The following is a 22,345-nucleotide window of genomic DNA, read 5'->3' as shown; positions in this document are numbered from 1 at the left end:
CTGGTCATTTGATTTAGGTCAGGCTGATGTAATTGATAAATGAAATGAAATGAAAAACAATTCCAGAAAAGGTATCCTTGCATTTGTCCGAGAGTATTTCTAAGAGTATTTCTCATAAATTCTGACCTAATGCTGCTCATTCATCATGTTGATTTAATCTTGTATGGAGTAATGATAAACTGTTGACTCCTGAGGAAGAATAGATTCTCCCAGATCCTCCAATACTTATGATAACCACTATTTGTCTACATGTAGTCGTCGTTTTCCTTTACTACTGGTCTGTAGGCTGCCTTGCACAGTAAACTCCCATCCAGCTGGCGGCGCTGTTGTGTTTCTGGGTTCGTCACCAACTAGAACAAAGAACGTCCCAAGATTCCTTGACTAGAACACGGAAGTAGGATTGGTAACGAGGTTTTATTGTTCCTTGTGTGGAGTAAAGAAAAACATACTTACTAAACTAAATAGGCTACCCATCTCTAATTTGACAGAAAATGTCTAAACTACAGATGTTGTGTGTGTTTTTAAATGAGCGTTTAACGGCGGCTGCTGGGGATATTTTTGGTGCAGTTGAGAAAACGGTAGGAGAGTACCAGGAGGAGAATGATCGGCTACGGAGACTGCTGCGGAGGACACCAGAGATACAACTATGTCGAATAGGTTCGTAAATAGATATTGATAGCTAGCTATAGTTCTATTTTATTGATACACTGTTAACTGATCACCACTTCATACACGTTTAAGAAGTTGTTTTTAAACCTACCGTGCATGGATAAAAACATTGTCATAAAAACAGGAAGTGATTTTAATTTATAAATACAAAAATTATAGCTTCGCTTCAATTACTGAGAAGTAATTGAAAATGGATTCTAGTTTTTAATGATTGAATTGGCATTATAGTTAACCTAGTCTTGAATTTACTGTCTTAAATTCAAATAATTGACCCTAACCCTGATGTCTAAAGCCTGTATAGAGTCCCACAGTGGGGGTGTAATAATACCCATAAAACCTAGCGCTCAAACAGGGTTCCAATCGTTTTCCCACCATTCATTTTTCCCATAGGGGATTTTAGAACACTTAAAATGTGTACTGCGTTTCATGTTGGCTTACCCCGGTGTGACGGTTTGATAACCATGTATATCTCTCTCTGACAAGGTGACTTTTAGCAATGTTTTCTTCAGTGGCGGTCGGTGCTGTTTTTTTATGAGCACGGCCTTATTTCTATTAGCATATTGGATGACTGTCATTCATATTCCATTCGCCCAGCTCAATGTAACATCGATAGGTTTAGGTTACTACATGATACTCACATTTTCCCTATAGCCATCATGAGGTCGCTACAACATAGCCTAGCCTATGAATGATAGTATACAACACAGGTGCACAGGTTGAGAAGAATTTGTGTAATCAATGTGACAGACAGCGAGACATTTTAATACCGCCTTGCACACTCTTGCCTGCATCTAGCTGATCTAGGGTGTAATCATTAGTCCAACAGTTGCAAACAAGAGTTTCTATTGGACAAATTCAGGTATGTTTATCCCTGTTCTGTTTGCTTCTGTTTAATAAAGGTTTTTTTTCAACAGAATCTACAGAATGAATAAACCCCTGATTACACGCAAATGCAGTTCACTTCCGTAGCAGCAACATACAAACAGTATGATCACTTTGAACATTGTAGCTATAATTCCTTCTTGCGTCTCACCACATCAGCTGTCTGTGACCAGGCAAGCAAAAAAATCTTTCCAAGCCGAACCTTCATATCATAACCACTACACACAGCCTTCATCGTTGTCACCATTATTAGCTAAAATGGGGCGGCAGGTAGCTTAGTGGTTAGAGCGTTGGGCCAGTAACCATAAGGTTGCTGGATCGAATCCCCAAGCTGACAAGGTACAAATCTGTCGTTCTGCCCCTGAACAAGGCAGTTAACCCACTCTTCCCCAGTAGACTGTATTTTGTTAATAAGAATTTGTTCTTAACTGACTTGTCTAGCTAAATTATAACGTCATAGTCAACATAGAACTATCACGTTAGTAAACCCTCTACAATCATACAGTACAGCAAGCAGTTTAGCAGTTGCACCGGTGGAAATAAATTAATAAAACCAAAAGCTTACCTTGAAACGCTATTAGCGCCCACCGCTAACTAGCTAGCCATTGGTTACACGAGCATAGCATCCATCTCTTTTTGAGCTGGGTGTTGGAGTAGGCTTAACTAGCTAGCTGCATTCGCTAGCTAAGTGGAAGTGAAAAATGGATACAAATTTAGCCAGCTCTCCCTCTCTCTTCTCCTTCATTTTTGAAGGTATTAAATCATTCTAAAGTGTTCAACTATTGTCTCTCTTTCTTTGAGTCAACTACTCACCACATGCTATGCTAGCTAGCTGTAGCTTATGCTTTCAGTACTAGTTTTAATTTTTTTATTTAATTTTACTAGGCAAGTCAGTTAAGAACAAATTCTTATTTTCAATGACGGCCTAGGAACAGTGGGTTAACTGCCAGGGGTAGAACGACAGATTTGTACCTTGTCAGCTCAGGGATTCGAACTTGCAACCTTTCGGTTACTAGTCCAACGCTCTAACCACTAGGCTACCCTGCTGTTTAATTCTCTGATCCTATGATTGTGTGGACAACATGTCAGTTCATGCTGCAAGAGCTCTGATAGGTTGGAGGATGTCGTCCCGAAGTTGTCCTAATTACTGTGTAAGTCTATAGAAGGGGGTGAGAACATTGAACCTCCTAGGTTTTGTATTGAAGTCATTGTACCCAGAGGAAGACGGAAACTAGCTGTCCTCTGGCTACACCATGGTGCTACCCTACAGAGTACTGTACAGTCGTGGCCAAAAGTTTTGATAATGACACAAATATTAATTTTCAAAGTTTGCTGCTTCAGTGTCTTTAGATATTTTTGTCAGATGTTACTATGGAATACTGAAGTATAATTACAAGCATTTCTTAAGTGTCAAAGGCTTTTATTGACAATGACATGAAGTTGATGCAGAGAGTCAGTGTTGACCATTCTTTTTCAAGACCTCTGCAATCCGCCCTGGCATGCTGTCAATTAACATTCTGACTGATGGCAGGCCATCCTTACGTAATCAATGCTTGGAGTTTGTCACAAAAGGCATTGTTCGTCACAAAACTGTTCCTGGATGGTTGGGAGAAGTTGCTCTCTGAGGATTTGTTGGTACCATTCTTTATTCATGGCTGTTTTCTTAGGCAAACTTGTGAGTGAGCCCACTCCCTTGGCTGAGAAGCAACCCCACACATGAATGGTCTCAGGATGCTTTACTGTTGGCATGACACAGGACTGATGGTAGCGCTCACCTTGTCTTCTCTGGACAGGCTTTTTTTGCCCCAAACAATCGGAAAGGGGATTCATTAGATAAAATGACTTTACCCCAGTCCTCAGCAGTTCAATCCCTGTACCTTTTGCAGAATATCAGTCTGTCCCTGATGTTTTTCCTGGAGAGAAATGGCTTCTTTGCTGCCCTTCTTGACACCAGGCCATCCTCCAAAAGTATTCACCTCACTGTGTGTGCAGATGCACTCACACCTGCCTGCTGCCATTCCTGAGCAAGCGCTGTACTGGTGGTGCCCCGATCCCGCAGCTGAATCAACTTTAGGAGATGGTCCTGGCGCTTGCTGGACTTTCTTGGGCGCCCTGAAGCCGCCTTCACAACAACTGAACCGCTCTCCTTGAAGTTCTTGATTATCCGATAAATGGTTGATTTGGGTGCAATCTTACTGGCAGCAATATCCTTGCCTGTGAAGCCCTTCTTGTGCAGAGCAATGATGACGGCACGTTGCAGGTAACCATGGTTTACAGAGGAAGAACCATGATTCCAAGCACCACCCTCTTGAAGCTTCCAGTCTGTTATTCGAACTCAATCAGCATGACAGAGTGATCTCCAGCCTTGTCCTCGTCAACACTCACACTTGTGTTAACGAGAGAATCACTGACAAGATGCCAACTGGTCCTTTTGTGGCAGGACTGAAATGCAGTGGAAATGTTTTTCGGGGATTCAGTTAATTTGCATGGCAAAGAGGGACTTTGCAATTAATTGCAATTCTTCTGATCACTCTACATAACATTCTGGAGTATATGCAAATTGCCATAATACAAACTGAGGCAGCAGACTTTGTGACAATTACTATTTGTGTCATTCTCAAAACCTTTGGCCACAACTGTAGACCTTCATTGAAAAAAAAAAGTGTGTTTTAATCAATTATTTGGTAGAATAAACAAACATGAGTTGGCGCACACCCAGAAAAATTATTTTGTGTGGAGGTGCTGACTAACGGCGAATAAACTATAAAAATAAAGCGAGTCGCACACTCCATGTATAAACTCCATATATAAACTCCCAGTAATTTATTGGGTAAATCACCAACGTTTCAGCATCACTGTGCCTTCTTCATAAATTCAAAAGGAGAGGCTACAAGGACAAAACTCTTGATGCTGCAATGATGAAAATATCAGCAACAAAATATAAAATAATAAATAAAAGATCATGGTGTTTGTAGTTCTTTGTGTTTGTAGTTCTTTGTGTTTGTAGTTCTTTATGTTTGTAGTTCTTTGTGTTTGTAGTTCTTTGTGTTTGTAGTTCTTTATGATAGCCACATCAGGAGCTGATTAGCATTTCATTTTTGGGTGGTAAATAGGTGAATATATTGATAAAAGTCACCTTGTCCTGGAGAGATTTACACGGTTATCAAAACGTCACGCCAGGGTGAAACTCCTTATTTTAAGTCATTGTAAAGGGTAAGACTCCTTATTTTAAGTCATTGTAAAGGGTAAGACTCCTTATTTTAAGTCATTGTAAAGGGTAAGACTCCTTATTTTAAGTCATTGTAAAGGGTAAGACTCCTTATTTTAAGTCATTGTAAAGGGTAAGACTCCTTATTTTAAGTCATTGTAAAGGGTAAGACTCCTTATTTTAACTCATTGTAAAGGGTAAGACTCCTTATTTTAAGTCACTGTAAAGGGTAAGACTCCTTATTTTAAGTCATTGTAAAGGGTAAGACTCCTTATTTTAAGTCATTGTAAAGGGTAAGACTCCTTATTTTAAGTCATTGTAAAGGGTAAGACTCCTTATTTTAAGTCATTGTAAAGGGTAAACCTCCTTATTTTAAATCATTGTAAAGGGTAAGACTCCTTATTTTAAGTCATTGTAAAGGGTAAGACTCCTTATTTTAAGTCATTGTAAAGGGTAAGACTCCTTATTTTAAGTCATTGTAAAGGGTAAGACTCCTTATTTTAAATCATTGTAAAGGGTAAGACTCCTTATTTTAAGTCATTGTAAAGGGTAAGCCTCCTTATTTTAAGTCATTGTAAAGGGTAAGCCTCCTTATTTTAAGTCATTGTAAAGGGTAAGACTCCTTATTTTAAGTCATTGTAAAGGGTAAGACTCCTTATTTTAAGTCATTGTAAAATCCCCTATGGGGAAAAATGAATGGTGGAAAAACGATTAAAACCATTTCCCTGTTTTGACAGTTAAGTTTTATGGTTGTGACTTGGTATTTTATTAGGATTCCCATTAGCTGTTGCAAAAGCAGCAGCTACTCTTCCTGGGGTTCACGTGAAACATGACATCGTCCAGAACATTAATAGACAAGAACAGCTCAAGGACAGAACTACAGAATTGTTTTTTTTTAAAGGCACACGTAGCCTACATCAATATATCAATACATACACACAAAATGATCTAGGTCAAGTAGGGGAGAGGTGTTGCTTTCTAAAACAGGTTTGCTGTTCACTTGAGAAATTTGCGATGGAACGGAGTTCGATGCAACAATGGCTCTTCATAATACTGATCGCTTTCTGGAATTTGTTCTGGATTTGGGGACTGTGGTAACCTCTGTATCCAGGCTGTATAGGTAACCTCTGTATCCAGGCTGTATAGCAGGGTAACCTCTGTATCCAGGCTGTATAGGTAACCTCTGTATCCAGGCTGTATAGGTAACCTCTGTATCCAGGCTGTATAGGTGACCTCTGTATCCAGGCTGTATAGCAGGGTAACCTCTGTATCCAGTCTGTATAGGTAACCTCTGTATCCAGGCTGTATAGGTAACCTCTGTATCCAGGCTGTATAGCTGGGTAACCTCTGTATCCAGGCTGTATAGCAGGGTAACCTCTGTATCCAGGCTGTATAGCAGGGTAACCTCTGTATCCAGGCTGTATAGCAGGGTAACCTCTGTATCCAGGCTGTATAGCAGGGTAACCTCTGTATCCAGGCTGTATAGCAGGGTAACCTCTGTATCCAGGCTGTATAGCAGGGTAACCTCTGTATCCAGGCTGTATAGCAGGGTAACCTCTGTATCCAGGCTGTATAGCAGGGTAACCTCTGTATCCAGGCTGTATAGCAGGGTAACCTCTGTATCCAGGCTGTATAGCAGGGTAACCTCTGTATCCAGGCTGTATAGCAGGGTAACCTCTGTATCCAGGCTGTATAGCTGGGTAACCTCTGTATCCAGGCTGTATAGCTGGGTAACCTCTGTATCCAGGCTGTATAGCTGGGTAACCTCTGTATCCAGGCTGTATAGCTGGGTAACCTCTGTATCCAGGCTGTATAGCTGGGTAACCTCTGTATCCAGGCTGTATAGCAGGTAACTCTGTATCCAGGCTGGGGGTAACCTCTGTATCCAGGCTGTATAGCAGGGTAACCTCTGTATCCAGGCTGTATAGCTGGGTAACCTCTGTATCCAGGCTGTATAGCAGGGTAACCTCTGTATCCAGGCTGTATAGCAGGGTAACCTCTGTATCCAGGCTGTATAGGTAACCTCTGTATCCAGGCTGTATAGGTAACCTCTGTATCCAGGCTGTATAGCAGGGTAACCTCTGTATCCAGGCTGTATAGGTAACCTCTGCTCCTCCTCTCCTTCCCTCCAGAATCCGTGCAGCCCTCTGTCTCTGAAGAGGAGGTTCCCCCTGAGCAGCAGCACTGTGAGCAGGAATGGAGCCCCAGTCTGGGACAGAAGGACCCAGAGACCAAACAGATTAAAGAGGAACAGGAGGAAGTCAGGACCAGTCAGGAGGAAGAGCAGCTTCAAGGGGTGGAGCCTGATATCATAGAGTTCATATTTACTCCTCCTTGTGTGAAAAGTGAATGTGATCAGGAGGACCCACGTCAAGATCCCATACGTGCTGAACACCCAACTCTCCTGAAAATGTCTAAACTACAGTCGTTTCAAGAGTTTTTAAATGAGCGTTTAACGGCGTTTGCTGCTGTGGAGATTTCGGGGCATTTGCGAAAGCAGTAGCAGAGTACCAGGAGGAGAATGATCGGCTACGGAGACTGCTGCGGATCACACCAGAGATACAACTATGTAGAATAGGTTCGTATGGACATCTACTGATAGTATGGACATCTACTAGGTTCGTATGTAGATCTACTAGGTTAGTATGTAGATCTACTAGGTTAGTATGTAGATCTACTAGGTTCGTATGGACATCTACTAGGTTCGTACGTAGATCTACTAGGTTCGTACGTAGATCTACTAGGTTCGTACGGACATCTACTAGGTTCGTACGGACATCTACTAGGTTCGTACGGACATCTACTAGGTTCGTACGGACATCTACTAGGTTCGTATGGACATCTACTAGGTTCGTATGGACATCTACTAGGTTCGTATGGACATCTACTAGGTTCGTATGGACATCTACTAGGTTCGTATGGACATCTACTAGGTTCGTATGGACATCTACTAGGTTCGTATGGACATCTACTAGGTTCGTATGGACATCTACTAGGTTCGTATGGACATCTACTAGGTTCGTATGGACATCTACTAGGTTCGTATGTAGACGTACTGACAGCTAGCTGTACATGGATAAAAACATGTCTTTGTCACGAAAACCAGGAAGTTATTTGAAAGTATGAAAATAGGTTCTAGAATTTACTGACTTTAGAAACAAACAAAAAATAAACAGATGCGCATTTCTTACATTTTATCTTTCGGTCGTTCAACTTTCATCAGAGCAAATCTCCCCAAACAGTGGGACAGATGAGGCCACTAAGGCTGCGTTTATACAGGCAGACCAATTCTGTCCCCCCATTGGTATTGTGACCAATCATATATCTTTTCACTCCAGATCATTTTCAGTGCTGATCTGATTGGTCAATTAATGGGAAAGAGATTAGACCTGGGCAGCCAGAGATAATTACAGACACCTGTGGTAATCTAAAGTAACCCAAAGGGCCACTCGATGTCATATCGCATAGAACAGAACATAGAGATGTAATTCTACAAATACAAAATGAGGTGTTTGTATCAGGAACCCATAATCTCAGACAGAACAATACAGACGACAATCTGCAACAAAATGAAAGACGAGGTAAACACACAAAACCTCGGTGCTTTCAGGAAATATTCAGAACGCATGACATTTTGTTACGTTACAGCCTTATTCTAAAATGGATTAAATCGTTTTTTCCTCATCAATCGACACACAATACCCCATAATGACATCACAATACCCCATAATGACATCACAATACCCCATAATGACATCACAATACCCCATAATGACATCACAATACCCCATAATGACATCACAATACCCCATAATGACAAAGCAGAAAGTTTTTTAAAGATTTTTTTTTGCATATCCCATTTACATAAGTATTCAGACCCTTTACTCAGTACTTTGTTGAAGCACCTTTGGCAGCGATTACAGCCCGAGTCTTCTTGGGTATGACGCTACAAGCTTGTCACACTTGTATTTGGGGAGTTCATCACATTCTTCTCTGCAGATCCTCTCAAGCCCTGTCTGGTTGGATGCACAGGTATTTTCAGGTCTCTCCAGAGATGTTAGATCGGGTTCAAGTCCGGGCTCTGGCTGGGCCCCTCAAGGACATTCAGAGACTTGTCCCGAAGCCACTCCTGCGTTGTCTTGGCTGTGTGCTTAGGGTCGTAGTCCTGTTAAAACCTTTGCCCCCTTTCTGAGGTGCTGAGCGCTCTGGAGCAGGTTTTCATCAAGGATCTCACTGTACTTCAAATTAAATTGTATTGGTCACATACACATTTAGCAGATGTTATTGCGAGTGTATTGAAATGCTTGTGTTCCGAGCTCCAACAGTGCAGTAATATCTAACAATTCACAACAGAACATACATCTAAAAAGTAAAAGAATGGAATTAAGAAATATATAAATATTATGACGAGCGATGTTGGAGTGGGATTGAGTAAAATACAGAATAATATAATACAGTATTTACACATGAGATGAGTAAAACAGTATGTAAACACTATTAAAGTGACCAGTGTTCCATTATTAAAGTGACCAGTGAGTCCATGACTATGTACATAGGGCAGCAGCCTCTAAGGTGCAGGGTTGAGTAACCGGGTGGTAGCCGGCTAGTGATGGCTGTTTAACAGTCTGATGGCCTTGAGATAGAAGATGTTTTGTTGAGTAACTCCCGAGTGACGATAAACGTGAATCCGAGCATCACCCCTGGTGAGACAAAACCACGACTCGTCAGTGAAGAGCACTTTTTGCCAGTCCTGTCTGGTCCAGCGACGGTGGGTTTGTGCCCATAGCCGACGTTGTTGCTGGTGATGTCTGGTGAGGATCTGCCTTACAACAGGCCTACAAGCCCTCAGTCCAGCCTCTCTCAGCCTATTGCGGACAGTCTGAGCACTGATGGAGGGATTCCTGGTGTAACTCGGGCAGTTGTTGTTGCCATCTTGAACCTGTCCCGCAGGTGTGATGTTCGGATGTACCGATCCTGTGCAGGTGTTGTTACGTGGTCTGCCACTGCTAGGACGATCAGCTGTCCGTCCTGTCTCCCTGTAGCGCTGTCTTAGGCGTCTCACAGTACAGACATTGCAATTTATTGCCCTGGCCACGTCTGCACTCCTCATGCCTCCTTGTAGCATGCCTAAGGCACGTTCACGCAGATGAGCAGGGACCCAGAGCATCTTTATTTTGGTGTTTTTCAGAGTCAGTAGGAATGCCTCTTTAGTGTCCTAAGTTTTCATAACTGTGACCTTAATTACCTACCGTCTGTAAGCTGTTAGTGTCTTAATGACCGTTCCACAGGTGCATGTTCATTCATGGTTCATGGTTCATTGGGAAACCGTATTTAAACCCTTTACAATGGATTGGATTTTTACGAATTACCTTTTGAAAGATAAAGGAACATTATTTATATATAGTTTTCAAATAATTTGGTTGTAGCTGGGTAGTGATGGCTATTTAACAGTCTGATGGCCTTGAGATAGAAGCTGTTTTTCAGTCTCTCGGTCCCAGCTTTGATGCACCTGTACTGACCTCGCCTTCTGGATGATAGCGGGAGACCAGGCAGTGGCTCGGGTGGTTGTTGTCCTTGATCATCTTCCTGGGACATCGGGTGCTGTAGGTGTCCTGGAGGGCAGGTATTGTGCCCCCGGGGATGTGTTTGGCATACCACTTCACCCTCTGGAGAGCCCTGAGGTTGCGGGCGGTGTAGTTGCTGTACCAGGCGGTGATACAGCCTGACAGGATGCTCTCAATTGTACATCTGTCAAAGTTTCTGAGGGTCTTAGGGGCCAAGCCCCCCGTTGCGCCTTCGTCACCACACTGTCTGTGTGGGTGGACCATTTCAGTTTGTCAGTGATGTGTACGCCGAGGAACTTGAAGCTTTCCACCTTCTCCACTACTATCCCGTCGATGTGGATTGGGGCTCCCTCTGCTGTCTCCTAAAGTCCACGATCAGCTTCGTTTTGTTGACGTTGAGGGAAGGTTATTTTCCTGATACAGGTTTTTACCAGGGACCTCAACATACAATTTTTTATTTATTTTTTTATTTCACCTTTATTTAACCAGGTAGGCTAGTTGAGAACAAGTTCTCATTTGCAACTGCGACCTGGTCGAGATAAAGCATAGCAGTGTGAACAGACAACACAGAGTTACACATGGAATAAACAATTAACAAGTCAATAACACAGTAGAAAAAAAAATGGGCAGTCTATATACAATGTGTGCAAAAGGCATGAGGAGGTAGGCGAATAATACAATTTTGCAGATTAACACTGGGGTGATAAATGATCAGATGGTCATGTACAGGTAGAGATATTGGTGTGCAAAAGAGCAGAAAAGTAAATAAATAAATAAAAAAACAGTATAAAAACAGTATGGGAATGAGGTAGGTGAAAAATGGGTGGGCTATTTACCAATAGACTATGTACAGCTGCAGCGATCGGTTAGCTGCTCGGATAGCTGATGTTTGAAGTTGGTGAGGGAGATAAAAGTCTCCAACTTCAGCGATTTTTGCAGTTCGTTCCAGTCACAGGCAGCAGAGTACTGGAACGAAAGGCGGCCAAATGAGGTGTTGGCTTTAGGGATGATCAGTGAGATACACCTGCTGGAGCGTGTGCTACGGATGGGTGTTGCCATCGTGACCAGTGAACTGAGATAAGGCGGAGCTTTACCTAGCATGGACTTGTAGATGACCTGGAGCCAGTGGGTCTGGCGACGAATATGTAGCGAGGGCCAGCCGACTAGAGCATACAAGTCGCAGTGGTTGGTGGTATAAGGTGCTTTGGTGACAAAACGGATGGCACTATGATAGACTGCATCCAGTTTGCTGAGTAGAGTGTTGGAAGCCATTTTGTAGATGACATCGCCGAAATCGAGGATCGGTAGGATAGTCAGTTTTACTAGGGTAAGCTTGGCGGCGTGAGTGAAGGAGGCTTTGTTGCGGAATAGAAAGCCGACTCTTGATTTGATTTTCGATTGGAGATGTTTGATGTGAGTCTGGAAGGAGAGTTTGCAGTCTAGCCAGACACCTAGGTACTTATAGATGTCCACATATTCAAGGTCGGAACCATCCAGGGTGGTGATGCTAGTCGGGCATGCGGGTGCAGGCACCGATCGGTTGAAAAGCATTCATTTGGTTTTACTCGCGTTTAAGAGCAGTTGGAGGCCACGGAAGGAATGCTGTATGGCATTGAAGCTCGTTTGGAGGTTAGATAGCACAGTGTCCAATGACGGGCCGAAAGTATATAGAATGGTGTCGTCTGCGTAGAGGTGGATCAGGGAATCGCCCGCAGCAAGAGCAACATCATTGATATATACAGAGAAAAGAGTCGGCCTGAGAATTGAACCCTGTGGCACCCCCATAGAGACTGCCAGAGGACCGGACAGCATGCCCTCCGATTTGACACACTGAACTCTGTCTGCAAAGTAATTGGTGAACCAGGCAAGGCAGTCATCCGAGAAACCGAGGCTATTGAGTCTGCCGATAAGAATATGGTGATTGACAGAGTCGAAAGCCTTGGCGAGGTCGATGAAGACGGCTGCACAGTACTGTCTTTTATCGATGGCGGTAATGATATCGTTTAGTACCTTGAGCGTGGCTGAGGTGCACCCGTGACCGGCTCGGAAACCAGATTGCACAGCGGAGAAGGTACGGTGGGATTCGAGATGGTCAGTGACCTGTTTGTTGACTTGGCTTTCGAAGACCTTAGATAGGCAGGGCAGGATGGATATAGGTCTATAGCAGTTTGGGTCCAGGGTGTCTCCCCCTTTGAAGAGGGGGATGACTGCGGCAGCTTTCAATCCTTGGGGATCTCAGACGATATGAAAGAGAGGTTGAACAGGCTGGTAATAGGGGTTGCGACAATGGCGGCAGATAGTTTCAGAAATAGAGGGTCCAGATTGTCAAGCCCAGCTGATTAGTACGGGTCTAGGTTTTGCAGCTCTTTCAGAACATCTGCTATCTGGATTTGGGTAAAGGAGAACCTGGAGAGGCTTGGGCGAGGAGCTGCGGGGGGGGCGGAGTTGTTGGCCGAGGTTGGAGTAGCCAGGCGGAAGGCATGGCCAGCCGTTGAGAAGTGCTTATTGAAGCTTTCGATAATCGTGGATTTATCGGTGGAGACCGTGTTACCTAGCCTCAGTGCAGTGGGCAGCTGGGAGGAGGTGCTCTTGTTCTCCATGGACTTCACAGTGTCCCAGAACTTTTTGGAGTTGGAGCTACAGGATGCAAACTTCTGCCTGAAGAAGCTGGCCTTAGCTTTCCTGACTGACTGCGTGTATTGGTTCCTGACTTCCCTGAACAGTTGCATATCACGGGGGCTAATACATCCTCATTCAGTCCTAACAGCCTGGATACAGAGGTTTTTTACCAGGAACCTCAACATACAATACATCCTCATTCAGTCCTAACAGCCTGAATACAGAGGTTTTTTACCAGGGACCTCAACATACAATACATCCTCATTCAGTCCTAACAGCCTGGATACAGAGGTTTTTACCAGGGACCTCAACATACAATACATCCTCATTCAGTCCTAACAGCCTGGATACAGAGGTTTTTACCAGGGACCTCAACATACAATACATCCTCATTCAGTCCTAACGGCCTGGATACAGAGGTTTTTACCAGGGACCTCAACATACAATACATCCTCATTCAGTCCTAACAGCCTGGATACAGAGGTTTTTACCAGGGACCTCAACATACAATACATCCTCATTCAGTCCTAACAGCCTGGATACAGAGGTTTTTACCAGGGACCTCAACATACAATACATCCTCATTCAGTCCTAATGGCTGCAGGGTATCAAGTAGAGCTGGGCGATATGGCCTAAAAAATAATATATACATTTTTTTCAGAGGTTTGGATGATTCACAATAAATCTCGATTTCTTGTTTTTCTCCAAACAAATAAAAAAGGTCAAGACATTCTTCATTGAATTGTCTTTATTAAAATAAAAATGAGCGCTCAAGGCCTATTTGTGCAAAACAAATGAACACACCCACACGTCTATTCTATTGTCTAGGAATGTTTGACCACTAGCTGTTTGAATATGTCGTTTATAGATAATCATTTTGATTGAAAATGTATTAATTTAGTTAATTTGTTGTTATAATTCAAACAGCCTGTGGTTCTTTGTTATTGGATTGGCAGAACGACACAACTACTAACACATTAGCCTACAGCTGGCCTGAACATCACTATTTGTTATTGGATTGGCAGAACGACACAACTACTAACACATTAGCCTACAGCTGGCCTGAACATCACTATTTGTTATTGGATTGGCAGAACAACACAACTACTAACACATTAGCCTACAGCTGGCCTGAACATCACTATTTGTTATTGTATTGGCAGAACGACACAACTACTAACACATTAGCCTACAGCTGGCCTGAACATCACTATTTGTTATTGTATTGGCAGAACGACACAACTACTAACACATTAGCCTACAGCTGGCCTGAACATCACTATTTGTTATTGGATTGGCAGAATGACACAACTACTAACACATTAGCCTACAGCTGGCCTGAACATCACTATTTGTTATTGGATTGGCAGAATGACACAACTACTAACACATTAGCCTACAGCTGGCCTGAACATCACTATTTGTTATTGTATTGGCAGAACGACACAACTACTAACACATTAGCCTACAGCTGGCCTGAACATCACTATTTGTTATTGGATTGGCAGAATGACACAACTACTAACACATTAGCCTACAGCTGGCCTGAACATGAATGCACTTTAATTATCCAATGTCACACATACCGATGTCGAGGTGAAGCCTGTGGCCAAAGCACTGCAGGCCGGTCCAGTTGTTCAAGCGCAATGCTTTTATCATGTTGCTCCCGCTGTCAGGCTCATCTTCCACGATGCCAGAGAGTCTTTGAGACCCGGGGCTATTACTTCACCCGTATGATCATCGGGGAAGTAAGACGTCTGGAGGCAGACATTTTGCAATTTCCAGTAGTCATTTATGTAGTGGACTGTCAAACTTAGGTACAGAGCTTCTGACGTTCTGCTCGACCGTAGATCGACTGAGGTGGAAAAATAAGAAACACTAGCCAGCTTCTCTGTCACTCTTTCGCGGGTAGCAGAGTATAATCACAGCAGGGCTTCTTCAGTGAAATACTTGCGGCTTGGCAGCTGATATTTGTGGTCAACTGTGTTTCCTAGCAGCTTTTTAAAGCCTGTCTTTTCTGCTGTATAGAGATCTATAGGTCACTGCATCCGTTATCTCCTTCCAACTCAAACCTTTCTTGTCAGAAGAGATAACGTTTGAAAAGGATGCGGCTGGTAGTTTGTTTTTCTCGCATTCCTCCCATTCCACCGCGTGTTTCAGTTGAAGGAGTTGGTTGTGCTGCTGCTGCTCGTCGTCTTTCGACACATTTTTACACAGGACATTCGTTTGCTGAACATCAGACCTCTTAAACCCGAACCACTTCCATATTACTGAAAAAACATTGTTGCCCTTTTGAGGGATGATTTTTATCGCTACACTTCTCCGGTTACAATTTGTGAAAGGCTGTCTCGGGTTGTGATTGGTGGATAACCTCTGTGCACGTCTTGTCAACCAATTGGGACATGATTGGGCTGACAGAGAAGAGACCGTGAGATGCTGCATTTGCAAAACGTTACAACATTACAACAGAACCTCGATTCTTGCGATACAGGCATGTTACATATCACGCTAAAATATATTTCAACAACTCGATATAGCCCAGCCCTAGTATCAAGACTGTATAGCTAACCAGGCTGTATAACTGGGTAACCTCTGTATCCAGGCTGTATAGCAGGGTAACCTCTGTATCCAGGCTGTATAGCAGGGTAACCTCTGTATCCAGGCTGTATAGCAGGGTAACCTCTGTATCCAGGCTGTATAGCAGGGTAACCTCTGTATCCAGGCTGTATAGCAGGGTAACCTCTGTATCCAGGCTGTATAGCAGGGTAACCTCTGTATCCAGGCTGTATAGCAGGGTAACCTCTGTATCCAGGCTGTATAGCAGGGTAACCTCTGTATCCAGGCTGTATAGCAGGGTAACCTCTGTATCCAGGCTGTATAGCAGGGTAACCTCTGTATCCAGGCTGTATAGCAGGGTAACCTCTGTATCCAGGCTGTATAGCAGGGTAACCTCTATCCAGGCTGTATAGCAGGGTAACCTCTGTATCCAGGCTGTATAGGTAACCTCTGTATCCAGGCTGTATAGCTAGGTAACCTCTGTATCCAGGCTGTATAGGTAACCTCTGTATCCAGGCTGTATAGCAGGGTAACCTCTGTATCCAGGCTGTATAGGTAACCTCTGCTCTTCTCCTTCCCTCCAGAATCCCTGCAGCCCTCTGTCTCTGAAGAGGAGGTTCCCCCTGAGCAGCAGCACTGTGAGCAGGAGTGGAGCCCCAGTCTGGGGCAGAAGAACCCAGAGACCAAACAGATTAAAGAGGAACAGGAGGAAGTCAGGACCAGTCAGGAGGAAGAGCAGCTTCAAGGGGTGGAGCCTGATATCATAGAGTTCATTTTCTCTCCTTCCTGTGTGAAAAGTGAATGTGATCAGGAGGACCAAACCCAGACTGTGGAGAACAGAGGGAGAGACTCTAAACTAGTGGATCTCAAACCTTTTGGCACTGTGACCCACATTAAGGGTCTCAACATTCCCTGTGACCCTCCAGATAATCAAAACATTGCCTCCAGCCACAACTCAGCTGTAAGCAGCGACCCAGTAGGACTTGACAACAGTCCACCATTGGATACCAGCCCAACATTGGATCCCAACCCACCAACGGGGGAACATTGTTCCAAACCCAACACCATGTCTAGAAGAACTCACCAATGCCGTGACTGTGGAGAAACATTTGCTCTGAAAGCTGACCTGCAGAGACACGTGACTCTCACCAAGAAGAGACCCAGTGAATGTAGCTTTTGCAAAAAAAGCTTCAACTCCACCTGTAAACTGAAGGCCCATGTCCGACTCTGTCACATTGGGAAACCCTGTGGCATGACCTTCAAACACAACCTGCCCAGTCACATGAGGATTCACACAGGAGAGAAATCATTTAGCTGCGGTGACTGTGGAAAAAGCTTCAATCGGAAGATGAGCCTAACTGAACATAAACTGACTCACACAGGAGAGAAACCATTTAGCTGTGGTGACTGCGGGAAAAGCTTCAATCGGAAAGGTCACCTAACCATACACAAACTGACTCACACAGGAGAGAAACCATTTAGCTGTGTTGACTGCGGGAAAAGCTTCAATCGGAAAGGTCACCTAACCATACACAAACTGACTCACACAGGAGAGAAACCATTTAGCTGTGGTGACTGTGGGAAAAGCTTCAATCGGAAGGGGCACCTAACCATGCACAATCTGACTCACACAGGAGAGAAACCTTTTAGCTGTGTTGACTGTGGGAAAAGCTTCAATCGGAAGGAGCACCTAACGATGCACAAACTGACTCACACAGGCGAGAAACCTTTTAGCTGTGGTGACTGCGGGAAAAGCTTCAATCAGAAAGGGGACCTAAGGAGGCACAAACTGATTCACACAGGAGAGAAACACCATCGCTGCTCCGTCTGTGGTAAAGGATTCACTCAGAAGACGAATCTGCTGAGGCATGTGGATAAAGTCCACAAAGGAAAGAAACAGGACAGAAACTGAAAGGGAAGGGGGGGATACCTAGGAAGTGTTCCAACTGAATGCATTCCACTGAAATGTGTCTCCCGCATTTAACCCAACCCCTGTGAATCAGAGAGATGCTGGGGGGCTGCCATAATCGACATCCACGTTGTCGGCACCCAGGGATCAGTGGGTTAACTGCCTTGTTCAGGGGCAGAACGACAGATTTTTACCTTGTCAGCTCGGAGATTCTATCCAGCAACCTTTCGGGTTACTGGAAAGGACATTAGGACAAAGAGATTGTCTGGGGGAAAATAATGAATGGCAATATCAATATCAAATACTTAGGATCCTTAATGAGTGACAACGAACAACAAATATATAAAGATCACTTTATTCCATTACTCAACTATATGAAAGCAGATCTAATTCAATGGAATAATCTTCCTGTAAATCTTAACAGATAAAAGAAACCTCTTCAGAATAGCATATGGCTCCTAAAGGTTTTTGTATTTATTTTCGGTAATACCAATTACCCATCCAAATGTTTTTTTGTTGAAAAAGTATACTGGGTCATAAGTCTGTATATGATCACGATACAGCCACATGATTGGTCAGTGGAGGAGAGGGGTTAAAGCCACATGAGTGGGGTTAGAGCCACATGTGATTGGTCATAAGTCTGTATATGAGCAAATAGAATAAAAAAGGTTTCCATCTTCCTGAGTCTGAGGGGTGGTTTTACCTTCCTGAGTCTGGGGGTGGTTTTACCTTCCTGAGTCTGGGGGGTGGTTTTACCTTCCTGAGTCTGAGGGGTGGTTTTACCTTCCTGAGTCTGGGGGTGGTTTTACCTTCCTGAGTCTGAGGGGTGGTTTTACCTTCCTGAGTCTGGGGGTGGTTTTACCTTCCTGAGTCTGAGGGGTGGTTTTACCTTCCTGAGTCTGAGGGGTGGTTTTACCTTCCTGAGTCTGAGGGTGGTTTTACCTTCCTGAGTCTGGGGGTGGTTTTACCTTCCTGAGTCTGAGGGGTGGTTTTACCTTCCTGAGTCTGAGGGGTGGTTTTACCTTCCTGAGTCTGAGGGGTGGTTTTACCTTCCTGAGTCTGAGGGGTGGTTTTACCTTCCTGAGTCTGAGGGGTGGTTTTACCTTCCTGAGTCTGGGGGGTGGTTTTACCTTCCTGAGTCTGGGGGTGGTTTTACCTTCCTGAGTCTGGGGGTGGTTTTACCTTCCTGACTTGGAATTATATCAACTCCCTACCCAAGGCTTTTGCTTGCGACCATATAGTTACATATTGAGGGAATCTTATTTGAGTCAGAAAATGACATTCATATGATAGTCATCTGGAAGGTTTTGTATATCTTACCTATCTCTTTAAAATGAATATATATATTAACTATTGGAACCAAAACTTAAAAAGAACTGATGTTGTCACAAGATGGAGGGAAAGTTGGAGCATAATTAATGAAATTACAGTTAACAAAAATGTTAATCCAGTATAAACTAATGTATAGAACATATTATACAAGAGACAAAATTCACAAATTCTACAGCATAACGGCAGAGTCATGTCTCAAGTGTAAAACTAACAATGACTCAATAATCCAGGACTTCTGGGAATGCTTAGAGTTAGAAAGTTGGATATCAGAGGTATTACAATGTAAATGTACTTTTTAATCTTTCTGTCTGCATACTTCAAGACATGGCATATTGGGGAGGGGGGGGGGGATGACCTAAAGGGCTGGAAGATTCTCTTCTCATCTTGAAAAAAAACTATACTTAAAACATAGAGAATTGATCTGCCATCATTGACACTATGTTGAAATATCATGGGCAACCGAGGAAAAACGAATTGGTACAATTTTACAGCTGTGGCAACCAATAATGCAGGCACTAGGGATGGAGGTGTGGTCAGGCACTAGGGATGGAGGTGTGGTCAGGCACTAGGGATGGAGGTGTGGTCAGGCACTAGGGATGGAGGTGTGGTCAGGCACTAGGGATGGAGGTGTGGTCAGGCACTAGGGATGGAGGTGTGGTCAGGTATTAGGGATGGAGGTGTGGTCAGGCACTAGAGATGGAGGTGTGGTCAGGTATTATGGATGGAGATGTGGTCAGGTATTATGGATGGAGATGTGGTCAGGTATTATGGATGGAGGTGTGGTCAGGCACTAGGGATGGAGGTGTGGTCAGGCACTAGGGATGGGTTCAGGTCAGAGGAGATGTAGTCATTGTTTGTGTCTGGAGTAAAACTTTATTTTTTTAAGTTGGTCAGGTTAGTGAATAGAAAGGCAGGATGTGGACAAATCTCTTAGGAAGCAACAGTGACGTGGCCTCATCAAATATGCAGACGACATGGCTCTGGTTGCTTGCCTGGAGGTCAAGTCCATCTCCAGATACTCCCAGTCCATTGACTGCCTCTTGACGTGGTTTGACAATAGCTTCCTTGACCTTAACGTCGCCAAGACTAAAAAACTGTACCTTGGAGGAAAGAACGCTGGGAAATGGAAGCCCTTGTCTGGAGCCTGTCACCATGGAAGGATGTGGAGCAAGTCACACACATTAAATACTTGGGGACAATTTTCGACCACAAACTTAGCTTCCAGTAAAACACTGACCTCATCTACAAAAAGTCCAGGCAGCTTATTTCCCTACTTAAGAAACAATTCAGTTTTAATGCAAGCAAACACACTGATCATGGTGTACAAATCCCTGGTCGAGTGTTCTCAATTACAACATCCCTGGTCGAGTGTTCTCAATTACAACATCCCTGGTCGAGTGTTCTCAATTACAACATCCCTGATCGAGTGTTCTCAATTACAACATCCCTGATCGAGTGTTCTCAATTACAACATCCCTGGTCGAGTGTTCTCAATTACAACATCCCTGGTCGAGTGTTCTCAATTACAACATCCCTGGTCGAGTGTTCTCAATTACAACATCCCTGGTCGAGTGTTCTCAATTACAACATCCCTGGTCGAGTGTTCTCAATTACAACATCCCTGATCGAGTGTTCTCAATTACAACATCCCTGGTCGAGTGTTCTCAATTACAACATCCCTGGTCGAGTGTTCTCAATTACAACATCCCTGGTCGAGTGTTCTCAATTACAACATCCCTGGTCGAGTGTTCTCAATTACAACATCCCTGATCGAGTGTTCTCAATTACAACATCCCTGATCGAGTGTTCTCAATTACAACATCCCTTCTGGTATGGGAACCTCTCAGTGAGAAACAGGAGTTAACTGGCACAAGTTGTCCCAGAACAGCAAAACTGTCCGCAGCAAACGGCCACAACTTTGTACACACAAAGCATCACAAGGAAAACTGCAAGCATCCTTCCAAATGCTGCCGTCAGGTCGGAGACGACAGGTGGAACTCACAAAGAAGAACGGTCCCCCCAAAAAATGTATCCCCTCTGCAGTGAAAATCCTTATTAAGACTGATGAACGGACACGTAAATGTTTAACGTGTTTCATTCTGACATTTCAGTCTGACTGGTAAATGTTTAATTTGTTTAATTCTGACATTTCAATATTTAACAGTTTCATTCTAACATTTTTTTCTGACATGTAAATATTTAATTAGTTTTATTCTGACATTTCAGTCTGACATGTAAATGTTTAACGTGTTTCATTCTGACATTTCAGTCTGACATCTCTGTTTTATTCTTTTATTGTAACTCAGAGCGACGACACATTATCATTCTGTTTAAACGTAATAGACAATAAAGTTGGTATTTTCTGCTTATCTTAAAGCCCGGATCTTTCATTCCTTTAAGTTACAGAAAATCAAATTTGACACGGTAAGTAATTGTACAAAGAAGTCCGACTTCGGCGTTTATCCCTAACCCTCTGAAAAGAGACACACACATAGAGGTTGGAGCAGGGGGCTGCCATACTACAGCACCTGTGGAGCAGTTGTTGTGGGGCGGTTATGTGCCTTGCTCAAGGGCAGGACAGCAGGTATGGAGCATCTAGGATTTAACACCAGAATCCACTTCCTGTCTCCCAGGGGGATGAGAGAATGATCTTACTGATGTTACCACTTACTTCCTGTCTCCCAAGGTGATGAGAGAATGGTCTTACTGATGTTACCACTTACTTCCTGTCTCCCGGGGTGATGAGAGAATGGTTTACTGATGTTACCACTTACTTCCTGTCTCCCGGGGTGATGAGAGAATGGTTTACTGATGTTACCACTTACTTCCTGTCTCCCGGGGTGATGAGAGAATGGTTTACTGATGTTACCACTTACATCCTGTCTCCAAGGGTGATGAGAGAATGGTTTACTGATGTTACCACTTACATCCTGTCTCCCGGGGTGATGAGAGAATGGCTTACTGATGTTACCACTTACATCCTGTCTCCAAGGGTGATGAGAGAATGGTTTACTGATGTTACCACTTACTTCCTGTCTCCCAGGGTGATGAGAGAATGGTTTACTGATGTTACCACTTACTTCCTGTCTCCCAGGGTGATGAGAGAATGGTTTACTGATGTTACCACTTACTTCCTGTCTCCCAGGGTGATGAGAGAATGGTCTTTCTGATGTTAATGATTTATTCAAATCTCTTTCCATCTGTCAAGAGTATTCCTCATTCATTTTGACCTAATGCTGCTCACTCAGGATATTGTTTTAACATTTTGAGAGTAATGACATACAGTTGACTCTCCTGAGCGCATTTTGTACAAGTGTAAACTCTGTTTTATGTGAACTACAGTGTTCTTCCAGCCCCAATTCAACAACATTCTATATAACTGCATTCTCTGGTTTTAGTGCACGCTGTCCCATCAATCCCAAGCAGCTGCCAGGAGTCAACCGTGTTACAATTTCTTGTCCTTCTATTCAGTTAGAATCTATATCCATTATCACTGGTCTGTACCTTGTAGTAAAACTCCAGGTTATTGATACTGATTTATACGAATATTGATTTCAAGTGTACTTTTCAGAAAACATCTTAATTTGTCCACTAGTTTTTTTTCAT

The 22,345-nt window shown here is 43.5% G+C and overlaps 1 protein-coding gene across 1 annotated transcript; it reads left to right on the top strand.

Moving 5' to 3' along the window:
• The first annotated feature begins 338 nt into the window (after window positions 1–338).
• LOC115117554 (gastrula zinc finger protein XlCGF57.1-like) lies at window positions 339–21,108 on the top strand. Its single transcript, XM_065025230.1, has 2 exons — window positions 339–657; window positions 16,083–21,108. The coding sequence occupies exons 1-2, from the start codon at window positions 492–494 to the stop codon at window positions 17,408–17,410; spliced, it is 1,494 nt and encodes a 497-aa protein (XP_064881302.1). The 5' UTR covers window positions 339–491; the 3' UTR covers window positions 17,411–21,108.
• Window positions 21,109–22,345: the final 1,237 nt, after the last annotated feature.

This window comes from Oncorhynchus nerka, linkage group LG12 (genome assembly GCF_034236695.1).
Source record: "Oncorhynchus nerka isolate Pitt River linkage group LG12, Oner_Uvic_2.0, whole genome shotgun sequence".
NCBI lineage: Eukaryota > Metazoa > Chordata > Actinopteri > Salmoniformes > Salmonidae > Oncorhynchus > Oncorhynchus nerka.
This window is presented reverse-complemented; position numbering and strand designations above follow the sequence as displayed.